The 25,291-nt window shown below is 48.1% G+C and overlaps 1 protein-coding gene across 2 annotated transcripts in view; it reads left to right on the forward strand.

Annotated features, from left to right (window-relative positions):
• The window catches only part of LOC144106728 (uncharacterized), a 467,224-nt gene that overhangs the window by 440,307 nt on the left and 1,626 nt on the right, over positions 1-25,291 (forward strand). For both annotated transcript variants that reach the window (XM_077639574.1, XM_077639575.1), the window contains 4 exons: positions 898-1,019; positions 7,621-7,771; positions 15,392-15,577; positions 19,402-19,515. In XM_077639574.1, coding sequence (XP_077495700.1) covers positions 898-1,019; positions 7,621-7,771; positions 15,392-15,577; positions 19,402-19,515 — 573 coding nt within the window. The remainder of the gene's footprint in view (positions 1-897; positions 1,020-7,620; positions 7,772-15,391; positions 15,578-19,401; positions 19,516-25,291) is intronic.

Below are 25,291 nucleotides of genomic sequence, written 5' to 3' on the forward strand. Positions count from 1 at the left end.
TTTCTCAGTCCTAGTGTTCTAATTTTTCAGAACAGGAGGGTTTTTCAAACACATTGACCATGTTATGTAATTTTCTAAATGAATGTGAAAAAATACCCACTTGTGTTTTTCTTTCATATTTTTGTTTTGAAGCTAACGATGTCGGCTTGTTTCGGACCTTGGAGCATATAATTTATAGCTTCAGGTCTCTCCATGCCCCTATGCATTCGCCTGCAGTTGTGGCTTCTTTGGACTGCAGAATTAGCTCGAAATAAGCGATGTACAATTGAGGAGAGACCGCATAATTCGGCTTCCTGCACTAATTCTGTAGTCATGAAAAACCAGCCAGTCAGCCCATCTTCATGCGCTTTCGTTTTTATACGCTAGGAAACTATAAAGGTAGCTATATTTAATTGTGCTGTAATAATCTTACTTTAAATAAACCTCCGGCTTTTTATAATTCCAAAAATAATGAATCACTAGCGAATAAATTCTGTAAATTCATAACTTATATCCGATGTTTTCAACGCCTGGCCATTGTAAGCTTAGAATCGCCAAACAACTGCAGCCCTGCATATTCAGTTTGCGATGAAAGAAGATCTGCGCAGAACCCACCGGGGCTGCACACGGTCGAAAAGCAACTTACTCGGCGAACTTGTGTCGGCGAAGCGAGCCGACTGAGCGGTGCGAACCATTGGCGGTGGTCGACGAGAAACTGTCACGCGTGCGTAACTGCTCCATTTCCTCTTTATTGATAGTCTTGGAGCATGCCGTGCAGAATCGCGACACACTAGCTACTCTGCGTCACGACCACGCAGAAGCACAAAGGTAGCACGCTTTGGCAGGAAGCGTAACTCCTAATCAAGCATCCGCGGCAGTAGAAAGCCAGCTTGCGGCAAAACTTATTATTGCTTCCAGAAACTCAAGGACCTAATGAAGGACAAGACCACCCCGGACCACCAGGCTCGGATCTTTTTGGGGTGTGCATATAGAACAACCGTCGACATGGTTCCTGTGAGAGGCCTGGGAGCCTCATTCAGGTGAAATTTTCTCCCCTTGCCTTCCAATTATGGTCTCAATTGTCAAATGTGTACTGAACGACATAGCCCTTATTACCTTTTATTTAGTATAAAACTACTGGGGCACGATTGAAGTTGAGAACTCGAGCGGCCGCAGCGAGTACAGTGGCGTTTATGCGGTGCGTCACCTTAGAAATATGACTGAACCGTGTTATAGCCACTCCCTCTCTAAATCGCGAACATTGACGAGAGGAGAACTCGCTATCTTAACGCGACTCGTGAAAGAAGTTTCTGACGTGAGCACAAAAGTGAATTTAATCTCTGGCTGCCTTTGCGGAAAAAGGTGGAGGGACATCTGTTAACCACTCTGCCGTGCCTTTACCTTGTTGTCAAAAATTAAATAACTGCATAACTAATGTTGAGGATGGGTCACGAACGCGCACATGTGAACAGCACAATGTAGCACTTGGTTCCTCCTCTTGGCGAGAACACATACAGCGGTCCCACGAAGTCAATGCCGATGCCGTTGAAGCAAGACGGTGACTCGGGATAGGCGCAGCGGAAGCGCTGCCTGGTCTGTTCGTTAAAAGCTGGCACAAAAAAGCAGCTCCGGGTCACTCGCCTCACTGACATTCTCGCTCGGCAAATCCAGTAGCGCTCTCGTAGGTGTGTCAAAGTATCGCAGAGGGCCCCGTGCAGCGCCTGGCAATGTGGTCTAATCGAGAGGAGCTCCGAAAAGTGATTAGGTGACGGAACGGTGGCAGGGTGCTTGTGCTCTTCTATTGAGGTTAGACGTGACAGACGCCCACCAACTCGAAGGACACCTACGCTGTCCAAAAAGGGGTTGAGATCCCGTATACGAGAATTGTCGAACAGAACTCCCTTGGTCAAGCTGCTGATCTCTGCATGGACGGCTTTCTTTTGAACACATATCAGTGTCGCTCGGCATATAGGAGCTCTTCTGCTGTCAACGGACCAGTTTCTGTAATTCTGCGTCGGCAGCGGTTGATAAGTTGAAATATCCACGCGATCATCATGAGGAGCCACTCTATCTTACTATAACGTTGGCAGTCACCGATCTCAGAACCTCCACTACAGCAGCAGTCCGTCGTTTTGAGCAGAACGCGCAGCCGCATCGGCCTGGTGATTACCGTTAATACCACAGTGTCCTGGCAGCCATTGAAAAATGATGTCATGACCTTTGGAAACGGTGCCGTGGTACAGTAGACGGATCTCAGCAACAAGTTGCTCCTGCGACCCGCGGCGTAGTGCAGCTTGCAGGACTTGGACTGCTTTAGAGTCGGTGAAAACCGTCCAGTCATGTGGAGGTTCTTGACTGATGAACTCTACCGCACCAGTTGAAGATGTTGGATGGGTCGTCTTCACTTTAATGAAGATGAATCTGGCCGGTATCACCAACGACCCCGCAGAACTGGTCGAGTGAACTGATCCATCTGTGTAAATATGTATGCGGTGACTGTGGTAAGAATGCAGGTGATTCAATGTCAGTTGTTTGAGAGCGGGCAGTGATACACCAGCTTTCTTTGTAATGCCAGGAATATAGAGGTGAACCCGAGGTTCATGACGACTCCATAAGAGTGAGCTCGGTCTTGACGCAGGGGTGAACTGCGATGGAAGATATGCGCGATGGGCTTCAATGACTATGGCGAACGCAGTACTCGGCCTAATTATTGGGAGTGTTGCGAGGTGATGACCGAGAACCCGTGTAAGGTGCCGAATATGTGTTCTCATGGTGTCAACAGCAATGTATGTAGTAACAGGATGTTCCCGGCAACAGTTGCTGCTGTTGATGCACATTTAGGCAGTCCAAGACAGATACGGAGAGCTTGCGCTTGCACACTTTGAAGAGTCTTGATATTTGTTTTTCTAATGTAACTGAATATCGGAAGACTGTACCGCATGTAGCCCAGAAATAGGGAACGGTACAGTTGTAGCATCGAGCGCACTGATATGCCCCAGGACTTTCCCCCGAGGAAGGAGAGGATGTCGACAATCGAAATTAGTCTCTTTCTCATGTCGTAGATATGTGGACTCTACGAGAGGTTCCTGTCGATGACAACACCAAGGAATCTGTGGCTTCTCTCATAGGGAATGGCTTCGCCATTGATGCGAATGGTGTAACGTGACATTATTTTGCGTGTGAACGCCACAAGTGAACACTTTTTGGCCGAAATGTTCAGGCCCTGCAAGCGAAGATAAGATGTCAATATCGATGCCGCTTTTTGAAGTCTTGCACGAACTTGAGGACGGGTCACATCTGATGCCCAAATACAGATGATGTCATATACCGAGATCTGAGCAGATTGTGGCAATACGTCGACCAGGCTGATAAGAGCAAGGTTGAAGAGAACTGGGCTAGGTAGTCGCGCGGCAAACATCACCGCTGTGTGACTCGGAGCATCGCGGGCACACGATGGAGTTGATGCAGACGCCGCTCACGTGGCCGATCCTCATGCACTTCCTGCATTGAAGTGGCTTAGGCACAAAAGGTCGAACTGGATGACGAAAGTGCCCAACCTTCACGTACGATGGTATGCAGTCACCCTTGAAGGTCAGCTTGATGCATGGAGATCTGCCTAACCGCTGAACTTGAATGATGGAAATACCGTCGGTTGCCGGCTTGATCAACGTGGGTAAATCAGCATCACAGATGGCGATATCGACGTTGTAGTTTACGCCAGCCGTAGTGCCACTGTCCTGGAGACGAAGGGGGCGTACACTGATGTTGCCGAGTTTTGTGATTGCGGTTAAATTCTCTAGTTAACTTCACTCCACCACATCAATGGCAATGACGTTTTTGAACGGGTTGATTCTGACATCTTTTATGCCTACCGGTAAGAGGCTTTCCAGATAAATAGAGATGGCTTGCCTGTTCAGTAGGTTCAAGTTGTTCGTTGAGTTCAACGGCACAAACAAGGCTGTATGCGCTGAGGAACATCGCGCCGTGATGATCGTTGCCGTTCTTGATGAGGACACCGTTGACGTGCTCGATGAGGACGATTCGGCTTGTCTACGCAGTCTGCGCTTGGCCTTCTTGCCAACAACCGGTATGAAACCGCCGTCGGCCGAGGACGAGGAGTCTTCACTTGGCACCGAGTACACAACAGTGCCCTGGCTGCTCAAGTCACTCTGGCAGTGCAGGCGCTTCCTCTGGGCGGCTGCTGCCGACCCACCGGGTTCCAATAGAGGCACAGCAGCCCCCACTTCCATCGCCGTGGCAAAAAGGGAGCGGCGCCTCTCTGATTATAGCACAAATTACCAAAAAATTGCACAGACGTGAAGGCAGCGTTCTGATACAGAACAACAGTCGTCTTCTTCTTCGGAGACGCTTTAAAATGTATTTGCAGTAGAAGCCTGTAGAATTTATCACCATTGCTCTTGGAGATGCTTTAAAATGTATTAAGAACAATGGTGATAAATTCCACAGGCTTCAACTGCAAATGCCTCGACAACGCCACCATCGAACATTCCTCTAACAGCGGCATGCATTTCCGCCCCCCGCCTAAATAAGGAATGTTTATAAAAGCATGCATGAGTTCGATATGAATAGCTGATTAGGCCTGCTTTTTCCGAAATACCTGCAGACTGCCGTGTCGGTGCTCATGTGGGCCTCACCTTGACCAATTTTCCGGTTCACGCCTGCGTTTCACATACTCCAAGCATGCTAACCCTTGCAGGTGGAGCAGGTAATCCTAGGACGGCAGTCTCTTCCACTGTGACCCTTTCCAGTACAGCGGAAGCAGCACGTGTTGTTAGAACGAAGTTCTTTCTTCTCCGGAATACGACGGTTGACGTTACATGACTCTGTGAAATGGTCATTCGACTTAGAAAACACACAGGCCTCAGCGATCTTTGGAAAGTTCCCATGAAGGACAACCGATGAAGGTCTTGTCGCTCTCGCGTACTGGCTGGCCGGGTATTGTGACCGCGTTGGTGATGCCATTACCTAGTCTTTCTAAGATCGTGATAGTCAGAATTCTCCAAGCTCTCTGTTTAAATTGCCAGAAACATCAGCAAGCGATCCAGATCGGATATAATCAGAGCGGCGTCTAAGCCATAAGTTTCTGCGCCAGTTGCACATGATCGATGGTACTGCAGGACCATGGCACGCGGTAGGGTCTAGAGAAGAATATCGCAGAGCATCGAGGAAAACGATGTTTGACGCACACCGATAAGCTCTAGCACTCTGATGTTGGTATGCGCTTGCTCGTGGAGTTTATGGAGTCCCGTCGTGTCAGCCGGTGAATGAATGAGTGGCAACATGCGAAGCCTGCAGAAATACTCCTGCTTCAAACGTCTATTGTCGCCGAAGCGTTTCTTGAGCATTGCAAATCCGACCTCGTAACATACTTCGGTTGTAGGGAGGCCCGCGATGGCTGAGGCTGCGTTTCCATTCAGGAACAAAATAAATACTGAAACTTCTCGGTGGTAGTGAGAGCAATGTTGGAATGTACAATTTGCTCAAATTTTTCCCAGAACTCGCTCCAGCGGCTCAAGTCCCCAGAGAAAAGAGTGATGGTCAGCTTCAGTAACTTGGTTCCAAGTCTTTCGGGAGAGGCGGCGACAACTCGACCAACAGCTTCGGAAGGCGGCGTCACCATGGACGAAAACTGAGAAGTTCGGTCAGGGTGTGCGTCGCGCGATCTTCATACTCGATGGCCGTCGCATACTCGGCTGCAAACGTTAAGTCATCACAGATGTCAGGTTCGAGCTCGTCACTAATCCTTTTCAGCTCCTCGTTGTTTGCCTTCAGGCGCTCGTAGAGGCACGTTAGTTCGCTAATTGTCGAATTATCTGAAGTCAGAAGAGCACTTGCCTCATTGATAAGTGGAGTGTTCGAGCCGTCGAGCCATCCGCTTGGATTTCTGCCTCTCCATGGGGAAGCCACGTTCGGGGCCATCGGAAGGTGCATGATCCATTCCCACTCCGCCTCCTGCATTTCGGCACCAAAATGTGAGGATGGGCCACGGGTAGGCACCAAAAGACTGAACTCTTGGATGGTTTGAAGGGGGATTTAATGAGTTCACCCTAACCCAAGATGGAGTCCAGAACGTCCCAGCGCGTGTCCCCCGGCACACACTCCCAACCGTCTTCCTCTTCTTCGCTGGCTGGGCAACAAACGCGTTGAAAAAGATCCAACATTAATGCTACCCATGCAACCACTGGTGGCGTCACCATCATTATTTCTGTTGGCCGCTCACCGCATCGCACCTAATAATTAATAACGTGTCACTTCAGCCTAACTTATTGCGCCGGTATTGTTAAGCACTCGTTTGGCACACAAAAAAGATGGCCCCAGCAAAGACTGAAAGCCAATAGCCATGCATTAACTCGCCCAGAAAGAAGTTCTAAACTATTGGTCGCGCTGAAGCAGTCCGACTGAAGTGAAACAAAAATCTGGGAAAGTTCGTATTACTCCACTCTTTCGAAAGTGCGAAATAAAGTGAGAGCTGTACTCCACGAAGCGCATAGTCTTGTGTGCCTGCGGTATGTATGTCGCATATATTGAAGCGGGTCTTAACGAGCTCCTCATTTCTCTTCGCTTATCTGCACTTTTCTTAGAGCCTTAGGTTTATTATCTTGTTCCTCAGTTCCACGCTGTCGGCGTCTCCAGTGTCACCTACCTCGGTTGGCAGGTGGCCATATGTAGTGAGAAAAATCTTCCTGTTCACTTTTAGGTAAGAGAAAAAGGGAGAACAGAGAGAGAGGGCGTCCGCCTCGCTTGAAGGAGGTGGTTAGATGGAAACCAACCAAAATTATTTGCAGAATATCGCTGCAGTCCTGGGCAAGTCCAGACTCACCTCCGGCTGTCTAATTTTGCGAGATGAAAAATAATATGCCTGTGAAAACATTGTTGTCAAAGACCCAGCTAACGCTCAAACATTCGCGTTACCTCTAGAAACCTTGCTGCGACTTTTTTCTGCTTTTTCGTGTTTCCAAAAAATATCAAGTCCTGTTCCTTCGAAAAAAATGAAAGATTCTAAACCAGGCGAAAAGAGACGGCCGCGTACCGGCTGCTCTGGTTCAGGCTCTCGAATGCGTGAGGTCGCTTTTTAATGTTGCGAGAGAAGCGGAGGTTTAGTCAAGATGTCTGCCTGTTTCTTGTCCATGTTACTGCGCTGTTTTTGTTCAAGTATGTACCAACTCACCCAACTCGCCATGCTACTGAAGTTCAAGATGTTACTGGCATGGTTATGCACTTTTCGTACTACGGAGCTGTAGTAGAGTCGTCAGGCTCTTTTTAGAAATCAAAGGCAGTGATGTGGTGAGGTGGCAAGATGGTGTTGGTGCACGCATGACTGAGCACTGAAGAGAGGGTACCATTGATCGCTATTTTCTTCGTGCGCGGCCTACAACGACAAAGCGCGCTCGGTATCTTCCACATCAGACCCAACAAATTTTCTCGGAGTACAGCGATTACTTGTACAACAAGTGGGTCCTGAAGAAAGCCCTTTCTTTAGCAGAAGTCGTTTACAATTTTTCTTACTACTCCTGCAGACAAGCAAATTTCTTCGACCGAGTAGATTCATGTATATAGTCAGTATTTAGAACTTTTTTAATTCCGTTTAACTTGTTTTTCTTCGCCTTTGTGTAAACGCAGTCTCACCTACACGCCGGACCTCTTAATTTCGAAGGCGCATCTCTCGGACGCCGACATGTGCTTCGATGACTGCCGCATTTTGCCTTCAACGTTCCTGCAAAAACCGAAGTTTGACAATACTAACACCTCGTCCCTATACGACTTCAGTCTGGTGAGTCAAGGCTCCAGCCTTCACAGCTGCGGACCTGTTCGTGGCAGTTACAGGAATGCTACTACACGCTTTCACAACACACACTGCGCGGCTGCACATGATGCTGCCCTGCACAATACATGCTGCGTCTAGCGAGCACCAACTTCTCTCCAACACAGCGGAACTTTGCTATCCTGAGCGTTGCTGCAAGCGGCAGTTATGCACAAGAAAGTGTATCTGCTTTGCCTAAAGATTCTTAAGCACGAGGCTGGGTTGACGCCCTTGGAACGACAAAAGAACTTACAGAACGGTTACGACTGTGTAAAGCGAGATTCAGCAATAGCTGTTTAGGCGTTTAGCCACGTTATCACTGGTGTAGTGGTCACGTGGCGCACCCCTTCACTGGCTGGTGGCTGTTCCAAACAGAGCCACCCGTAGGCTAATGCGCCCTAGGATGACCGGCGCCCACGACGGCGGACTACGACGCAAAACCCAGGGACGGGCGCCTAACAGCTATCGCTGTAAAACAGCATAAACACTGCATCCGTTTGCAATGAAGAGGAAGCAGCATTTCGAGAGAGCACCGTGGCCGGCTTCACAAAAAAACATTTAAGCTCGTGACATGGTGACATTCCCCGTCTGGACAACTGGGAATTATGAACGCACGCAGATGATGAGGGAGCGGTGCGGCCGAAAGGGAAGATGTACCGCTATCTAAAACGCACATTTTGATTAAACCACCTTTCTGTATTAGCGATTATTATAGAATATTACGGCGACTACCTCCTAACCACACCCATATTCTGCGACATTTCTGCAATTTGGCGCAGTAAATTTGCGTACCATGTTGTTGCTCAACCAGGTCGCGGAGAAAGCACGCATAAATGTACTTCTACCGTGACTGCACAGATAATATTGCAGTCGGCAGGAAAAATAAGTGAACAGCCCTCAAAAATGTTGCCAGTTAGGGGAGGTAGGTTACTTCCGTAATTTAGTGAAATATTTACTGCAGCTATTCACAAATTTTTATACGGGGTCGAACTAGAATAGGCGTTCGTCCAGAACAGCTTGGGAACTTGACATTTTCTCATGACGCTGTCCTATAACCGAGGGCATGTATTTCACCGCAAGATTAGGCTCCACACAACAATAGGCATGTCGTTTAGCGCGCTCCGCCGTGATGGCTCAGTTATGATCGGCTGCTGATCCTAAGGTCGCGTGCGCGGCGACCGTATCTCGACGGATGCGAAAACAAAACTTCTTGTGTTCTGTGTGCTGTCAGCGCACGTTAAACAAACCCAGGTGGTCTAAATAATCAAGAGCCCTCCACTACTGTGCCCCTCGAAGCCTGTATGTCGATCGCTACGGGACGTAACCACGCGATTCGTAACTTGCACGTTGTTTCGCGAGTTTAATAAAGAAAGCAGTACGACTCGCCAAACTATGTGTGTTCCAAACTGCAAAATCTAGTACGAAGAATCTGACGACCACCGGCTCCTAGTCGACGCCGGGGTGCATCTGACTCATCTAGCGGAATAGCGCAAGGGAACTGCACACCAAAACTTGGCAGCCTGCTTAACCACACTCTTGAAGAAGAAAATGCGACGGCATATGGAAATTGGCCCTCTCCCAAATATTCCAAAGGACCCCCGAGTCTTGAAAGTAGATCCACCCCAGAAAATGGATTAAGGTGTTCATAGTGATTAATGGGAGGATAAAGGTGGAATAAGGGTTGGGTTAGTATAATCCCACAAAACAATCCAATAAAGGGTACTGGAATATTCCAGCCCTCAGATTTTCAAACTTGGTGGTGCTGATAACGTTACGACCCTCTCAGAAACCAATGAGGGAATTTCTCACGGACAAACACTGCGTGTTCCAAAGGCGATAACCCAAATGTTGCATTATGGTTGTCGCCTTTCAACTGAATATGTTCCTATGGCCTTCTCTGAGCCCTAGCACTACACTAGTATTGACCAGAGATTATCATTTTCCAAATATTAACCGGGAAAGTTAATATTTGTATTGCCATGTAGGAATTTCTAGTTGTGAAAAAATTACTCCAGATAATGTCGCACATTCTCAAGCAAATCGTGACAGAAGACGCAAAGGTAGCGCGTTGAGCTCTATCATTGTTTGATTTGGTGGTTCTGTTGGATAGAATCGGTGACCATGCCGTGTATGTGAAAGATGGCCTTTCGGATCATGCGATGGTTCCTGTGCATATACCGCTTCGTGCAAGTACTCGTGCTCAATTTTTACCTGCGCAAGTTAAGGATTGCGGTTGGGCAGAGATTAGGAAGTTCGCTGGGATACGGTGACTGGAGCTGGCAGACATGGGAGAGGCCTTTGCCTTGCGGTGGGCGTGCTCAGGGTGTTGACGATGCGACGCAGGAAATCCGGCGTCCGCGTTGTCGGCATTGTGAGCGAACATCACGAGCATGTCTGGTAAGTGGTGCCCAGAGAACAACCTAGGAGGCATGTGGGCCACCTAGGTAACGTGACATTGCGGCGTCATGACAACCAACTATCCAAGATGTGTGGGGACCTGCCCTGCAGCCCCCTGAGTTTGCTTTCCCGCGAGGCACCGTGCAGCGGCAGTCTCACCTCGAGGCTGAGCGCATTCCCTTGTCAATTACATTAACTGGCCAGCATCGCTGCGCGGTAGACTGCCAAAGCCCGCGCGCGGGAGAGGGGGCATGGGGGGCTTGGGCTGAGATCGTCGGCGCGTGCGGACGTATCGCTCGCGGCTCCGCTCTTCGCCGGCGGGGCGAGGAAGCGACGGGGAGACAGGCTCCCGTACTCGTCCCGTCCGGCCTTCGGAGTATATATCCCTTGCCCTAGCGCGGGCGAACATTCGCTCGGAACCTTGCTGGTGAGTCGGACGACCTTGATTCATTAGCGTAGCGTACCTTGTTGCTAGCTGGCGTTATTGTTTCTGTAGCAACAAATGCCTGTTTGTGACAGCCAATGTGTCGTTCCTTTGTTCCGTCAGAGCAAGGCCCGCCGTGGTCGGCGAGCGCTCGGTAGCGTACGCGATCACGGGGCGGGGTCCGGGCGGCTTTGAACCAGGTCAGCCGCGATTGAGTGAGGAGAACGTACTTATCTCCCCAAATCAAACCCCACAGATGACAGGTGGGAGTTAAATTAATTATTGGTTGCTCGGGAATAGCAACCTGGGCTACACAAGGCCCACCGCTGTGACCATCTGCCATCACAGGGCAGTGCCGCATCACTGCTGCACCACTGCTCCAGGAGGGGTATAAAGACACGCAGGCATCTGTGAATGATAAGTGGACAATGGTCTTCTGCCTATAAGGGAATTAGCTTTAGGGTCCCCTGCAATTTTTTAGAATTATTTAGCCAGTTTCAATTTTCTTGCGATAATGTTTTGGTTGACGAGTCGTGGCACCGCTTTAAGAATACCATAAGACATCCTTTTGACAGATTTGTCCCCACATGATTACAGAAGATAAAACCAAAAGTCAAACTACAGGGGTGGCCCAGGCCAAATTTTGGAAATGATCAGAGTCAAATTTGGAGGTTGCCATCCTGTCGCGCATGCTCAATTATGAAAAACTGCTGTTGACGAAACGAAATAACGCAGTAACTGTCTCACATATCTCGGTGGATGCCCGAACCGCGCCTTAAGGGATGGGATAAAGGAGAGAGTGAAGGAAGAAAGAGGTATCCTAGTGGAGGTATCCGGAAAAATTTCTACCACCTGGAAATCTTCACCCACTGATATCGCATAGCAGACTGGCGCCTTTTGCGTTTGGTCTCCATCGAAGCCCGGCCGCCGCGGTCGGGTTCAATCGCGGGTACTCTGTCTCAGTAGACGAGCGCATTAACCACTGAGCCACCGCGGCGGGTGCGTTGCAGATCGATTTTGGTCCAAATGGGTCAAGGTCATATTTTTGGTTGTAGACGGAGAAAATTTTTGGAGATAAACTGGACCAAATTTGGCGGTTACCATCGTGTCAGGCACGCTCAATTATGGTTGTAGAACGATTTTGATCCAAGTCGGCCGCGCTCAAATTCGGGGCTGGCCCGGTCAAATTTTTTGAAAATGACCCGGTCCAGGTCAAGGTCAAAAGTCATGGCGAACATGGCCACCGTGGTAAATCATGGCGGCCCTGGTATACCCCCCCCCCCCCCCCCCCATGGTATACCGAACATTTAGTAGCTTTAATAAGACGTCACCGCAAAAGATACGGCTTTACCGAAGTGGCATTAAAGTGCAAATAAGGAGAATTCAAATTAACAATGAAATAGAGTCACTAAAAAAATAGCGGATCGCTTCAATTATGTCTTCCAGTCTGTTTTTTTTAGACACACATGCTGATGTTTTTCGTTATTGCTTTTTTCCATCTTTGAAATCTGGAACGCTTTGCCTAGTGATGTTCTTGAAACAGATGTGCCGAAATTTGAATGTTTCATTGATATTTTCTGTCGCAAGCGTCTAACTCGACGTTATAAGGTGTCAAACTTAATTGTGTTGTATTCCTTCCCTGTAACTACGGGCAAGCGAGGGTTAACAGTATGAATAAATATACTTTATTTACTGAAATCTAGGCCGGCCAGAATTCTAAGTCGACATGCGAAGGTTGAAGGCGAAATAAAGGTAACCAAGCCGAAAAAACAACGATTGAAAACGACACCAGGGACAGCACGCAAGCGACATCTCTAAGAACATGCCCCCACTCACTCGTCATGGCTGACCTCCTTATCACTCTCCTCTTCGTACAGTGCGCAATATTCTGCGTCATCAAGAACATTATAAAAGCTGCACTTTCGGAACGAGCTTGCCACTAAGCTTTGCGTAATTTTATCGCAGATAGCAGCTTCATGCGGCATGTTAGAGTTAGCTGGCGCGCTTCACTGGTCCCGCGTGTAGAGCCTCTCTCTCTTGCCAGCACTCTCGCTTTGGCCTGCAGCACTTTTGTAGTCACTAGAAGGGCCGCTGACATTCTCAATTTCATGAATTTCGCCAGCGCTGATTCCCCTTCAGGACGGCGGCCTTTCTTCGGGCCCGTGCAGGCCCTCCTCTTTGCGGCGCAAGCAGAAGTTCATCACGCTGCACCCTCCAACGGCGAACATTCTCTTCCAGACCGACTTGCACGTTTGAAGAGAGCTCTGCAGCGAGCACAACTCCTCGCTTGAAGGCGTCTGCTTGGTGAGATGGTGTTGATGAAAAGCAACGTTTAAAAAATTTGCACTGTCGCGGAACGTGCTCACGCCGCCACACGAAGAGAAAACGAGTCAAAAAGAGCAGCCAATGCTCGTATGTGTTTTTGTGGAAGGCAATCCACATTTATTGGAGGTCCCGGTAACCGCGGCTGGTGAGCCGGCGGAGCGGGCTGTCGACGTTGCTGGCCAGGCCGGTTGCCGAAAACGTTCTGTTGTGCGCGAGCAAGGCCGCGCTCTAAAACTTCATCTTCGTCATCAGCGCCACTGGCGATACCAGCGCCGCTACAGTTGCTCCCCCCTAGCGCGGTGCGCGATGTACAATTCCCGTGGAGGGCCTGGGAATTTGGTTGAGAACATAATGTCGAGGGAGAAGCGAAAGTCAGTGATATCGAGAGGGGGCGCCGGCGTTGCGTTCAGGCCTCAGGAGGGCGGACAAGGCTGAAGGGCGGTGGCCGTGGAATGGCCACGGGACAGTAGGACGAAATCAGAATAGGGGTGTCCCAGTAGGCACGGGCGAAGGGCGCACTGCTCACGTAGAAAATGGAGCGCTGAGAAGTGATACAGAAATAATCGCAGCTTAAAACCGAAGTGTCTAGGTGGCTGGGGATTTTGGGAGACGGGTAGTAGAAACTGTTGTGCGCGACAGTCTCAGGAGGAAGGGGCGGCAGTGAGCTGGACTGAGGCGGCACAGAGCGCGGGTCATGTGAGGCACAGCTGGGAAGTGGAAGCGGCTGGGCTTGCAGGAGGCCAGAGTGCGGAACTGCGTGACTGCGGCCGCTGAGGTGTCCAAGCGCAGGGAAAGCGGATGTGAAACTGAGGGCAAAAGTGCGCTGTGTGTCGAGTTCACAGGGGGCTGTGAAGGAGCGTGCGTACCAGAATTCACAACACAGGTGGTTGTGGCAGCTGTGGCTGACGCAGCTCACCTGGCTTTCTGGAAAAGCAGCGCTGAACAGACGAGGACAGAGACGAGGCGACACCTGGCATTCGCAGGACGGCGGTGCCCGCCAGTGGCATGATCGGCGCCCTTGTGTTCGGACGTGTGGAATGAAACTCTAGAGTCGGAGACTGCGAGGATGTGAACTGGGCGTCGGGCTTCCCTGGATGCATTAGGAGAGGAGGCGCTCGAAGGGGCCGATGGAGCAAACTGGGGAGAAATGGCGGTCCAGGAGGAGGCAGCCGGCGGAGACTATTGGCAAGAGACCGACGCTTGCACGCGCTGCCCTTCCCGAACCATGGGTTGGGGCTCATTTGGCGGTAGCGACGGTGGCGAGTCCGGTGTGGGGAGGGGCTCCGACGTAGGAGCGGGCGAAGGGAAAGCCGAAGAGGCTCGGTGAGGGAATGCGGCCAGGGGGGATGAGTCGAGTGGCACCGCAGCTTCTTAGTCGGGAACAGGAGCGCAGGAAGGCGGCGGGAGCTTCAAGCCAAAGTACGCCGTCAAGCCCTTCTTGAAGTCAGTGTAAATGTTGAGGCCAGGAGGCGGCAACCGCAGTTTTGCCAAGAGACCGGGTGGGAGCTCGCGGCTGGCGTGCTGACAGCGCAGCAGCTGGCTGGACACGTTGTTGACATGAAAGTGCTAGTTCAGCAGCGCCAGCCACAAAACGGGGTCCTTGGCATAAAACTCAGGCAGGCCGGGCAGCCGAGGAAGAACGGAGCGCTGATACGGCTGAAAGGGCTCACCGGATGTGATGGTAGGAGCGAACATGGCGGCGAGAAGCTGCCGGAACCGAGTGCAAACAGCGGGCGTGCCGCGGCAAGGCCAAGTGGAGGCACAGGACGGGCAGGAGCGCAGAGCCGGTGGGAGCGGCGTTGCGTGCGTCGGGGTGGTCGTCCAGTGTCATCAGATGTGGAAGGTAATCCACATTTATTGGATGTCCCTGTAGCCGCGGATGGTGAGCCGGTGGAGCGTGCTGTCCACGTTGCTGGCCAGACCGGTTGCCGAATGTGTTCCGTTCTGTGCGAGCCAGGTTCTTCTTCTTCTCCTTAGTAAGCGAGGCAGGTTGCGCTCCCAACTTCATCTTCGTCATCAGTGCCGCTGGCGATACCAGCACTGCTACACTTTCATCCGGATAGGCTACGCACAGTAACAGCTACAGTGTCATCTTCTGTTGGCGTTTCATGGAGGCGCTACCTGCGTGCTAATTTTTTTTTCGTTTTATGCGTGGTCGACGTATTTTATGAATATAACAAAAAATTCTAGGATCCAAGCCGACGTCACAGTTATATATCAGGTGTCTTAAAGAAACTATCGGCCTAGATTCAAATAAATACTGTAAATAAATAAAGTAACAAAGAACCGCTGCAACCATATTACCTGCACGTCTTCGTCTCTTATACCATGTACCCTGTCCTGTTTTCTGAGTTCTCTAATATCATCCGCTGACGGCGAGAGTCTTACCGCGATGGGCCTTCCAGGTCGAAAGACGCCATCTTGATTATAATGTCGCCATGCAGCTGTCGGCTTTCCAGTACGCCTCCGAGCTGAAGGACCAGTTTAAAAAGTCAGCGGTGGCGGTGTCGGTGGGTCTGCAGGGGCGCTGGTACCTCATGCCCAAGAACCAGACAGAAGATCCCGTGGGCGGCCCGTGCACTACAATGGCTCTCCAAGACGACAATTGGATGTTTGACAGCGCTGCCACGGTGCGTTGGCCGGAACTTTGCGCTGGCGGATATCATTTCTTTTTTTTCTCCGTTCTAAGAGGAGTCTTTCCGGATTGTAGTGACATTAAGCAAAAAAAAAACCATAGTAATGTTCTCGATGAAAAACATACAGGCTCGCCGTTAATTCTGACTCATCGCCAGGTTACGCTACTGACTACAGAAGCAGCATTACCCGAACGACTTTCAACACATGGAGCAATAACTGAGCGCCCAACAATTTTTTACCGATCTTGAGCCTAGCATCTACGCAGGCGCATTGACAAACACCGTGTTTACAAACATAGGGGCCGCTCGCAGATGCCACAGCCTTGAAGCTAGATATTGTTGGGTTTCCTTCATTTCCGTCATGGAGTGAATGGAAGATACGAAGAATGGTTGCTCAAAGGTAGATATCTGGCACACCGTTAGAAGCATAGAAATGAATACTTAATTAAAGAAAATGGTGACTTTAAGAAAAATTTATAACAGAGTTAAACAAAAATAAGGAGATAAAGCTGAGCATGATGGCACCTGCCACCACACCATTTCAAAGGGGACGCCCCTATCTTCCATCCATCCAGCCTACCGGATCCGACCGGTGGTGTAAAGCAGGGTAGGGACCACAAGAATATAACCAAACAGAAGTCTTACAACACTTTTATGATCTCACAATGAGCCCACTGTGTCCTCCCTTAATGAGAAATAACCAAGTTTATCGTACAACACGCCGTGAAAGTATAATTTTCATTTCTAAGGCAGTGTGCTTTCACATGTACACCGATACATACGCGTGGGAGTGACTCCGGGCTTCGGGGTACGAGGCGGGGAGTTACCCGTAGAAACACGTAAGCAAAATTTGCAAAATATTTTGCTCTCGCCCATGAAGGTGGCCATTTGTTGACACTTGGCAATTGCTTCGAAGAAGACTAAGGCAAAGCATGCTCTGTTATTTCAAAGCTATCACTTTAAAATACAGCGGTGAATTAGTGTTGTGAAGCCGGACATACCCCGCAAAGGCTATCCGTTGTGTGCTTCCCAGACTTGCGCAAGCTTCGCAGGCAGACCGACATGTTGCCTCGGGCGCTACGTTTCCTTTCAAATGATGCAGTTCAAATAACACATCCTAGATAGGTTTGCATTGAAGGCAGTCCTCAACCAGCACGATAAATGAACAGCGCGCAGTAGCAGACGAAGAACACTGTGGGGTCTCGCAGTAAAGTAGAAATTTTTTACCGCACCTATCTCAGCAAAACCGAGCTCGATTAAGCTCTGTATGTTCAACTTACACAATTTATATCCCCACATTGCAACTTACAAGGACTTGGTTGTAGGCCAGTTGCTAGGACATCGTGAGGAGCAAAACCGCAAAACAGGACGGACGGGACTGAGGCAGGCGACAACACAGGTCCTGTGTTGTCGCCTGCCTCAGTCCCATCCTGTTTTGCGGTTTTGCTCCTCACGATGCCCCACATTGTGAGCATGTTTTAAGCAGCGTGAAATCAGATGTCGAACTAATGCTTTTCAGAATTACATCTTTGTTCATATCACATCTGCTTGGAACAAACTACCCAAAAATGTGACCGACTGCACAAGCTTTTCATTCATTGCTGCTTAAATTGATTTTATCTTACTATTGTCGCACCCGATGTACGCGAGCGTGCACGTGTTTTCTTTTTATCCCGACCAGCACGGGTAATCGGCTCTAAATTCGAAAGGGTGCTTTCAGTCTGGTCGTTTGCAGGGACCAGTTTCGCCAAAACATTTCCAATACCTGTGCCGCTTGGTATGCGTTGCTCGAATAATTCATCTGGCGATGGCACTTCTCATTTTTATTAGTTTGTACGCCCCCCCCCCCTTCCCCCAGCAATAATTCCCTCGTGGTGCTGCAGTTATCTTTAAATAAATAGGTTGCTCTCGCGGACACCGGAGTCGGCCGCGGTTTCGTCTGCGCAGGCCGGCTGCTGCAATGCGTGGTTCTCTTTCGTTCGTTTGCCGTGACGTACGTCACTATAATTGTAACCGCCTTTTCTTTATTTTGCACTCCCTTTCCAATCATTTCCGCCAAAGCAAGGAATGTTTTACGCGGTTCAGAGCAGTCCAGCTTGGAGTGCAATACAGATGCATTCACATATCTGAACACATACAATTCCTCCTACTTATTCATCTATACGTTTAAAAGGCAATTCTTGCAATTTTTTATGCTCACAGATGTCAATTAAATTTATATCACAAGTTCTTCTCGGTGTCAGATTTGTGCGGGACAAATGAAACAGCTAAGAATACTTCAATTTTCTCACAAAGTAATTTTAAATATTGCTCCCCGCACTCGCGACTCGCGCTGCCCAACATGAGTTTTTTACGGCTGGCCCTGTGTTCGATTACGTCACATGATGGCGTAGATAGACAACGACAACAATGGAGGCACCCTACTGGGGACGGCTTGTTACCGGGAAAATGGAAGTCGGCGCAGTTCCGAGAAAAAGATGTGGGTATGCCGGCAGGCTTAGGCTTTGTGCTCATTCCTGGTACGGGGCTGGCAGATGGCGGCACTACTGGAACAGCCTGTTCAAGCGCAGAGGGACGGCGGCCTGCTTGCGAGTAGCAAAACGTGGGTTCATCTTTTAATTTTAGCGATCGCTCGTAATGTATTGAGATCCAGCAACGCTGGTGCTGTGTTGTGTGATGTACGAATCGCTCAGCGAAAAACGTGACAGTGATTTACAACAAATTTTCCAACGACAAAGAGCCATACGCGGCAAATGGTTTGCTGTCCGACGCTTCGACTGGTCCCTTCATTGGCGAACGCCGGTGTTCTCGGCACATATCACGCGCGACTGCTGACATGACAAGACGCTTCTCATGGAGGAGTTAGGTTTAGCGAGGAGTGGAAGAACTGCCGAAATATTCCCACGTCTTCTGAGGTTGAAATGAGCACAAAGGCAAGGGAGAACTTAGTTAAAACGGATGCTTTGGGGAGTTGGTATGTCATTTTAAAACAGAACAGCGCGCACTTTGACAAAGGCTACGAGGAAGACACGACACAGACGAGCGCTGACTTTCAACTGATTTTTATTGCTTGGAACGAGGCATATATACAGTTCCAACAAAAAGAAGAAAACACACACCCATTTATATATTCAAGTCATCTAAACATGCTGTACTGAACAAGGACGATAACTAAAATCATCATTTTCCCCTCGCTAAAAATGCCAGTTCTTTGGAACCAATCGATAAAGAGGGGCTGCAGACGCAGGCGTCTTTTATTTATTATTATTTCACGTGTTAGTTGGTTACTGCGCTTGCTTAAAACTTGTGTTCGAGTGAAGTCGGGGGGCAAGTTTTGCTGTTACAGTCTCTACAGTGGATGCCGAGATGCCTTTTACAGTGTTATGCACATTGTTGTTGTGCTCCTTCAGGCGTTCATTGAGGCATCTCCCCGTCTGACCCACATAAAGCTTGCCACATGGCAAGGGAATGGCATAAACTACACCTTCTTCACAGGAGACGAATTGATTTTCTTGATTGATGTCATGAAAAAGACGCCTGCGTCAGCAGCCCCTCTTTATCGATTGGTTCCAAAGAACTGGCATTTTTAGCGAGGGGGAAATGATGATTTTAGTTATCGTCCTTGTACAGTGCAGCATGTTTCGATGACTTGAATCTATGAATGGGTGTGTGTTTTCTTCTTGTTGTTGGAACTGTATATATGCCTCGTTCCAAGAAATAAAAATCAGTTGAAATCAGCTGATCAGAGCTGCAGATCTCATGTTTCAGTTACAAAGGAGGAGAGGCACATTTGTTTAAATAAACAACCACCACTGCAGGCTTGCCTGAATCCTGCTGCCCAAAAGAGTGATGACTACAACTGCAAGTTCGTGGTGAATAAGACGGAGGGAATGGTATTCACCTTCGATGACGTTGACACACTCCGCTACAAGGTGAGTATCAATAGCGTAGACAATGTGGGACCTCGAGAATGTGGTAAAGGTGAAATTTACCGATCATTTTTTTTTACATAGGTAACACCGAAATCTTACTACGATGTTACTTTGTTATTTTGTTCAACCGTTGATGTACTGTTTCCAAATTTCATGAAATGCCAGAAAATTGCAATATTCTGACCCTAACGTTAATTAAACACTTAAAAACATAACTGTAACTTTCTCAAATTTTTAGGTAACCCTTTGGCCTTGGGGAGAGCAATTGTGCTTGTACCGGCATCTGGAAAGATACTGCCACATTCTCGTAAAAACTGTTAGATTGTTTCTTCGCTCCACGGGTCACTTTCGTTGATAAATTTCTGTGTGAAACTTCGGTTTCTGTGACACCCAAATTAAGCATCAAGAATAAGGGCACTGTCTATTGAATTATCACGAATCTATTCCTTCCTGTTTTGCCATTTCTATTTTCAATACAAGCCTAGAATACGCTTTTTTCTACATTGACTGAATCTAGTTTTTACCCTCGCTCTTTCTGACCTGTCGCATAAAGCTCTTCACTTATCCGCCCTAGTTTCCTGCATACGAAATCACCATCATCGGTTTGACTGCGCCCACTGCAGAACAAACGCCTCTCCAATATCATTAACCCTGTACTGTGCCAGCCCCAGCCACCTCATCTCGGCAATCCTCCTAATCTCGTCCGCCCACCCACCTTTCTGTCGCCCCTGCTACGCTTGCCTTCTCTTGGAATCCACTCCGTTATCCTGAACAAGCATCGGTTACCTTGCCTTCGCATTACGTTCCCGGCCCAAGCCCATTTTTTTTAGCGATAGCCACATTACGGTAGCATTTCGAGACTTCAGCGTGGCGGCACTGCCACCCTATGGCTGCGCCGCCACGCTGTCACGTGGTTGGTCACGTGGTGCGGAGCAGCTGTCGGTGGCGCAGCGCCGTGGCTGATCACGTGGTTGGTCATGTGACCAAGTTCCACTCAGCCAGCTGTAGCTATCGCGTATCTTGATGTTTAACAAGAGCTAAACAACCGCAAAATTTTTTTCCTCTTGATAACGACTAGGATGTCATAACCCTCGTTTGCTCCCTCACCCACTCTGCCCTCTTCCTATTCCTTACGTTACACCTATCATTTTCTCACTGCGCTGTCCTCAATTTACGTTCCGTCTTCGCCCTATCTATCCATTCTTCCTGTCCCCTCACCTCTTAAAGATCATTTCATTTCTCCATTCTGCCTGCTATCCTTTACTTCCGCTGCCCCAGCTTAGGTGCTTCAGTATCGATGGCAAATGCCGTGGCTAGAAAAAATATTTTCCTTCCTTGTTTATTATTATTTTTAATAAAACCACTTACTACTACTAATTTTTATCAGTCTCCACATTTCAGCCTCATAGGTGAATGCCGGCAAGATACGCATGTTATATACTTTTCTCTCGGGGGGTATTTGTAAACTGCCATTCATGACCTAAAAGAGCCTGCCAAATTCGCTCCACTCTATTCTTTTTTTTTCCAGCCATTACACTCTAGTAGTCACTACTGCCCAACTAGACCAATTTTTTCCCTTTCCGGGTTCGTTTTCTGCATATTAATTTTTACACTATAACGTCTGCTTTTCTAAGTCACTGATCATGTTTTGCAGTTCACCCCCTCAGTGACTTAGTAAGGCAATGTAATCCGCGAATCGAAGATTTTTAACGCAAAGTCCATTAACTCTTATCCCCAGCAACTCCCAATACAGGTCTCAGAATACCTCCTGTAAACAGGCGGTGAGTAACATTGGAGAGAACGTGTCTGTCTGCCAGACGCCCTTTCTTATTAGAGTTTTATTGCTTACTTTATGGAGGACTATGGTGGCTGTGCAGCCGCTATAGATATCCTCTAGTAATATGCATATGAATCTTCTACACCCTGTTTGCGTAATATCTGCACGACTGCTGACGTTTTGACTGAGCCAAATGCTTTGTCGTAATCTCTGAAGGCTACATATAGAGGTTCGCTATATTTAGAGCGTTTCGCTATTGCCTGATTGACTGTGAGATATGGTCTGTTGTTGAGTAGTCTTAATAAAAGGCAGCCTGGTGACTTGGTTGACTAAATTATAAGTTTGACCTGACTCTATTAGCGATTGCCTTCTGACTGGTGTGTAATTTTTCAACTCCTTCACGTCCCCTTTTTATGGATTAAGATGAAGTTACCGTCCTTGTAACTCTTCTGGTACTGTCGAGGCCATAACGCATTGCGTATACAGGAAGGCCAGTTTTTCTGGCGCAAAATCTCCACGGTCCTTCACCTGATCTGCTGTTACCTGATCCTCACCAGATGTTACCCAACTTTTCACTGCTCCTAAGGCGTTCTTTTCTTCCTTTTACTTCATTCGGGAGATGTGACATTAATTTGTGCTACTGCCTCTCATTTACATGCTGATTATATTGCCTACTGCTACTATGTAGATTTCTGTAGAAATGATTTGCTACTTTGACTATCTTATCCGTATTGCAATGACATTGCCCTGTCTCTTAAAGCATACCTCTGATTTTTGCTTATTCCTAGTTTCTTCATCGCTTTTGGGCAACCTCCGTTCTTCAGTGCGTTCTCGATTTTCTCAATATTAAACTTCCTTATGTCGATTACCTTGTGCTTGATTCGTTTTGATAGTTCTGACAGTTCTGTTCTCTCTGCGGTGTTAGGGTATTTAATGCTATCGCGGATCTTACTCTGATCTTTCGTTTTTTGAGTGAACTGGCGGTTATGGTGTCTAACTATCCTACCTCTTGTCCATGGTAGAGAGAGGTTGGTAAGACGGCTCTTAATAATCCCGAAGTGAACAAGACAGGGACAACCTCAGGGGACATGCCACCGTTCAGACAAGAGTGTTTCCCTTCCTCTGGGCAAGTCCTCTTACTTACACTGCGCACTCGGTAGTGATCGCTGTGAAATTATCCTTACGTCGCCCTCAGTTAAGGCAAAGTATCTGTTCTACAGCGAAGTCTTGAATTCCTTTACTTTCCCTCTTACCGTGAACTCGCTGATGAGCTTCCGCCACACTAGTTTCTTCCGACGGCTCTTCGAGTCAAGGCTATTTGTGCTTTTTTTAGAGAAATGAAAAGTCTATGAAACCATATTTCGATAGACAGTGTGCAGCAAAATGGTTCTACATAGTGTGAATCGCGACAGATGGGCGTTAAGACAAAAAACTTCTAGTGAAGGCTGCTTACTAGAACATTGCCTTATGCTTAATTACAAAATGGCTTGGGTCAAGCTACTACCAGTAAGAGAACGTAAAAATTTCTGACCCTGAGTGACTAACACTGCCTAAGCTGGACACATTAATTTATCTCAATCCAACACCATTCGTAATTTTTTTCCTATTTGTGAATTTTGATTCTGCACCCCATTCGTCTGCCTTCTTGCGTACTAAGCTATTGCTGCGCGGCAACCATAGGTCATGATAAATTTTATTGCACCCCTCCTAAGTCGACAAAGCAGAAATTACCAGAAGCACCACTCCTAAATCCGTATATTACTGACTCAGACGTGCCCACACAAGTTCTCGGAATACGCAAAACACAGGGAGTCATTTCTCTCGCTGTCTGGAGGCACGCCCTGCCATTTTGCGCGGTGTACTGCGCAGATCGGGCAGCTAAGTGTGCAGCGCACTTCCGCAATTCATTGTTCATTGCTTGCAAGAAATTCTCCTCCCTTGTTCTCGTGTGGCAAAAACATCTGAGTTTGCACGCATACAGAGGCGATAAAAAGTGTACAGCGCTGCTTCTACGCGCTCCGCTGTTCGCATTAGTTTTCCTCATGTTTTACTTTGGTGGTAACAAGAAGACTTTCGAGTTGTCCACGGTATCATGGGCAACTCGCATTTTTGTTACCACCCAGGTCCAATTAAAAGACATGCGAACAGCGGAACACGCAGAAGCCGCGCTGCATGCATTTTTATCACCAAAGTACATCACTGTGACGGCTCTTAATCAAGGCTGTTTTGCCTGCAATATCCTCATTCCATGTTACTTTTTAATTTAAGTAGAGTGCAAAACAAAACAAACCTTTTTATTGTCTTTCTGGTCTGCAAAGTATTTCGATAGAAGCTCAACTAAGTTAATTTCTTTTTCTTGTGTCTAATAACTACTCTGATGACGGATTTCGCTCAATGACTGCTTTCAATTGGAATAACGCCACAAACAATGAAGTGTTCACAGCCGTCACTAACATTGCTTGCGCAATATATTACCTATGTCGGTTGTTGCATTCTATCAGATGTTATTTCAGTGGCACGTTATTTTGATACTTATTGATTCGCTACAATCATTTCCATTAGATTTAACAGGTCGGGCGATGAAAGGGGAAAATTACGTGCGGTTCGGATAGGGATTCATAATTCAAAGCAGACGTTAATGCTTCCCATCAAATTGTCCGTCAGATATCGCTATTTAAGGGGCACTGTGGAAAAAACTGAACTCGCCTTGTGTGAATACGGAGCGGAGTTTAATCACACGATCAGCGAAAACGACAGGCTTGAAAACTGCGGCACAGCTGTCGCCGTCAGCGGCCGATTTCGCAAGAGAAATGTGCTGGCGAATCCCGGAGGCTACACTGTGCAATGCCATTCACTTCAAAGCGCCACTTATTTCCTAGTAAACGGCCCGAGTTATGATAAAGTTTGATAAGTTTTCTCAGCCAGAGATGCGTATTTTTCTGCCGGACCAATGCCGACATACCTCGCCTGATCCAAAAATTCAATCCTTGCGGGGAGTAAAACTCTCAGGTAATCCTCTGTGGACTGTTAAAATTCGTTATCAGCCAAACGTCTATTATATCCGATGCTGACACACTAAATTTCTTTACATCCGAGGTCCAGACAAGAAAGTTCATTATCCCCCAGGTGGCGTACTTAGGTTCGTTACAGTCGAGTCAACACACGTAATCTCGCTGCATTCCAAGTCAGCGCACGAAAGATTGCTGTATCCGGGGTTAGCGCACTAATCTTAATTAAATCCGAGGTTACTACAGGAAGGTTTGCATTACTCGACGTGGCATACTTAGGCTCACTATATCTAATGGGACACCGCCACGTCATGCGTGACGGGGGTCGCAATTTGTGCTCTAAGCCTTCTTATGTTCGTTCTAGTTCTAATGCATTAATAAGTGGATTTAGGGCGTATTCAACAGGATGCCTTTTAGGCAAGCTCGATGGTACAGAGTACAGGCACACGGGTTGCGCACGAGGAGCACTTTATCTCATAACAACCATCTTCGCTGGCATTGCCAGCCTGATACAAACAGCACCTTTTCCAGTCCTTCGGTCCTGCTATCCTTGATATCCGACGGTTCGTGGCTAGCTATCAATAAAGTTCCATAGCTGTCTACAAGCTGTATTCCGGGCCTTTCCGCCATAGAAACGAAACCGTGTCAAAAATTTGGGAACTTACCTGGTTTTACGTGGTGGCTTGCTCCTCGTCTTTGGACAAGCGCATTTTCAACCCAAAGTTCTTTACCGAAGAGCAAAGTTCAGAAGAGCAAGGTTGCGGGCTAGTTGGTAATGCATTGTACTTATAAACAGCGCGAAGAAACGCGGACACCACGAAGACACCTCGGGTGTGTCGTTTCTTCGTGGTTTCCGCGTTTCTTGGCGCTGTTTCTAAGTACAATTCCTTACGGACGCAGTTTTTCGCGTACTGTAAGATTGCACCATAACAACCAATATATTCACCGATCCCTCTTTGGTATGCATGTGACTTTCTGCTATTTATTGTCA

This window comes from Amblyomma americanum, chromosome 10, assembly GCF_052857255.1.
Source record: "Amblyomma americanum isolate KBUSLIRL-KWMA chromosome 10, ASM5285725v1, whole genome shotgun sequence".
NCBI classification, from domain to species: domain Eukaryota; kingdom Metazoa; phylum Arthropoda; class Arachnida; order Ixodida; family Ixodidae; genus Amblyomma; species Amblyomma americanum.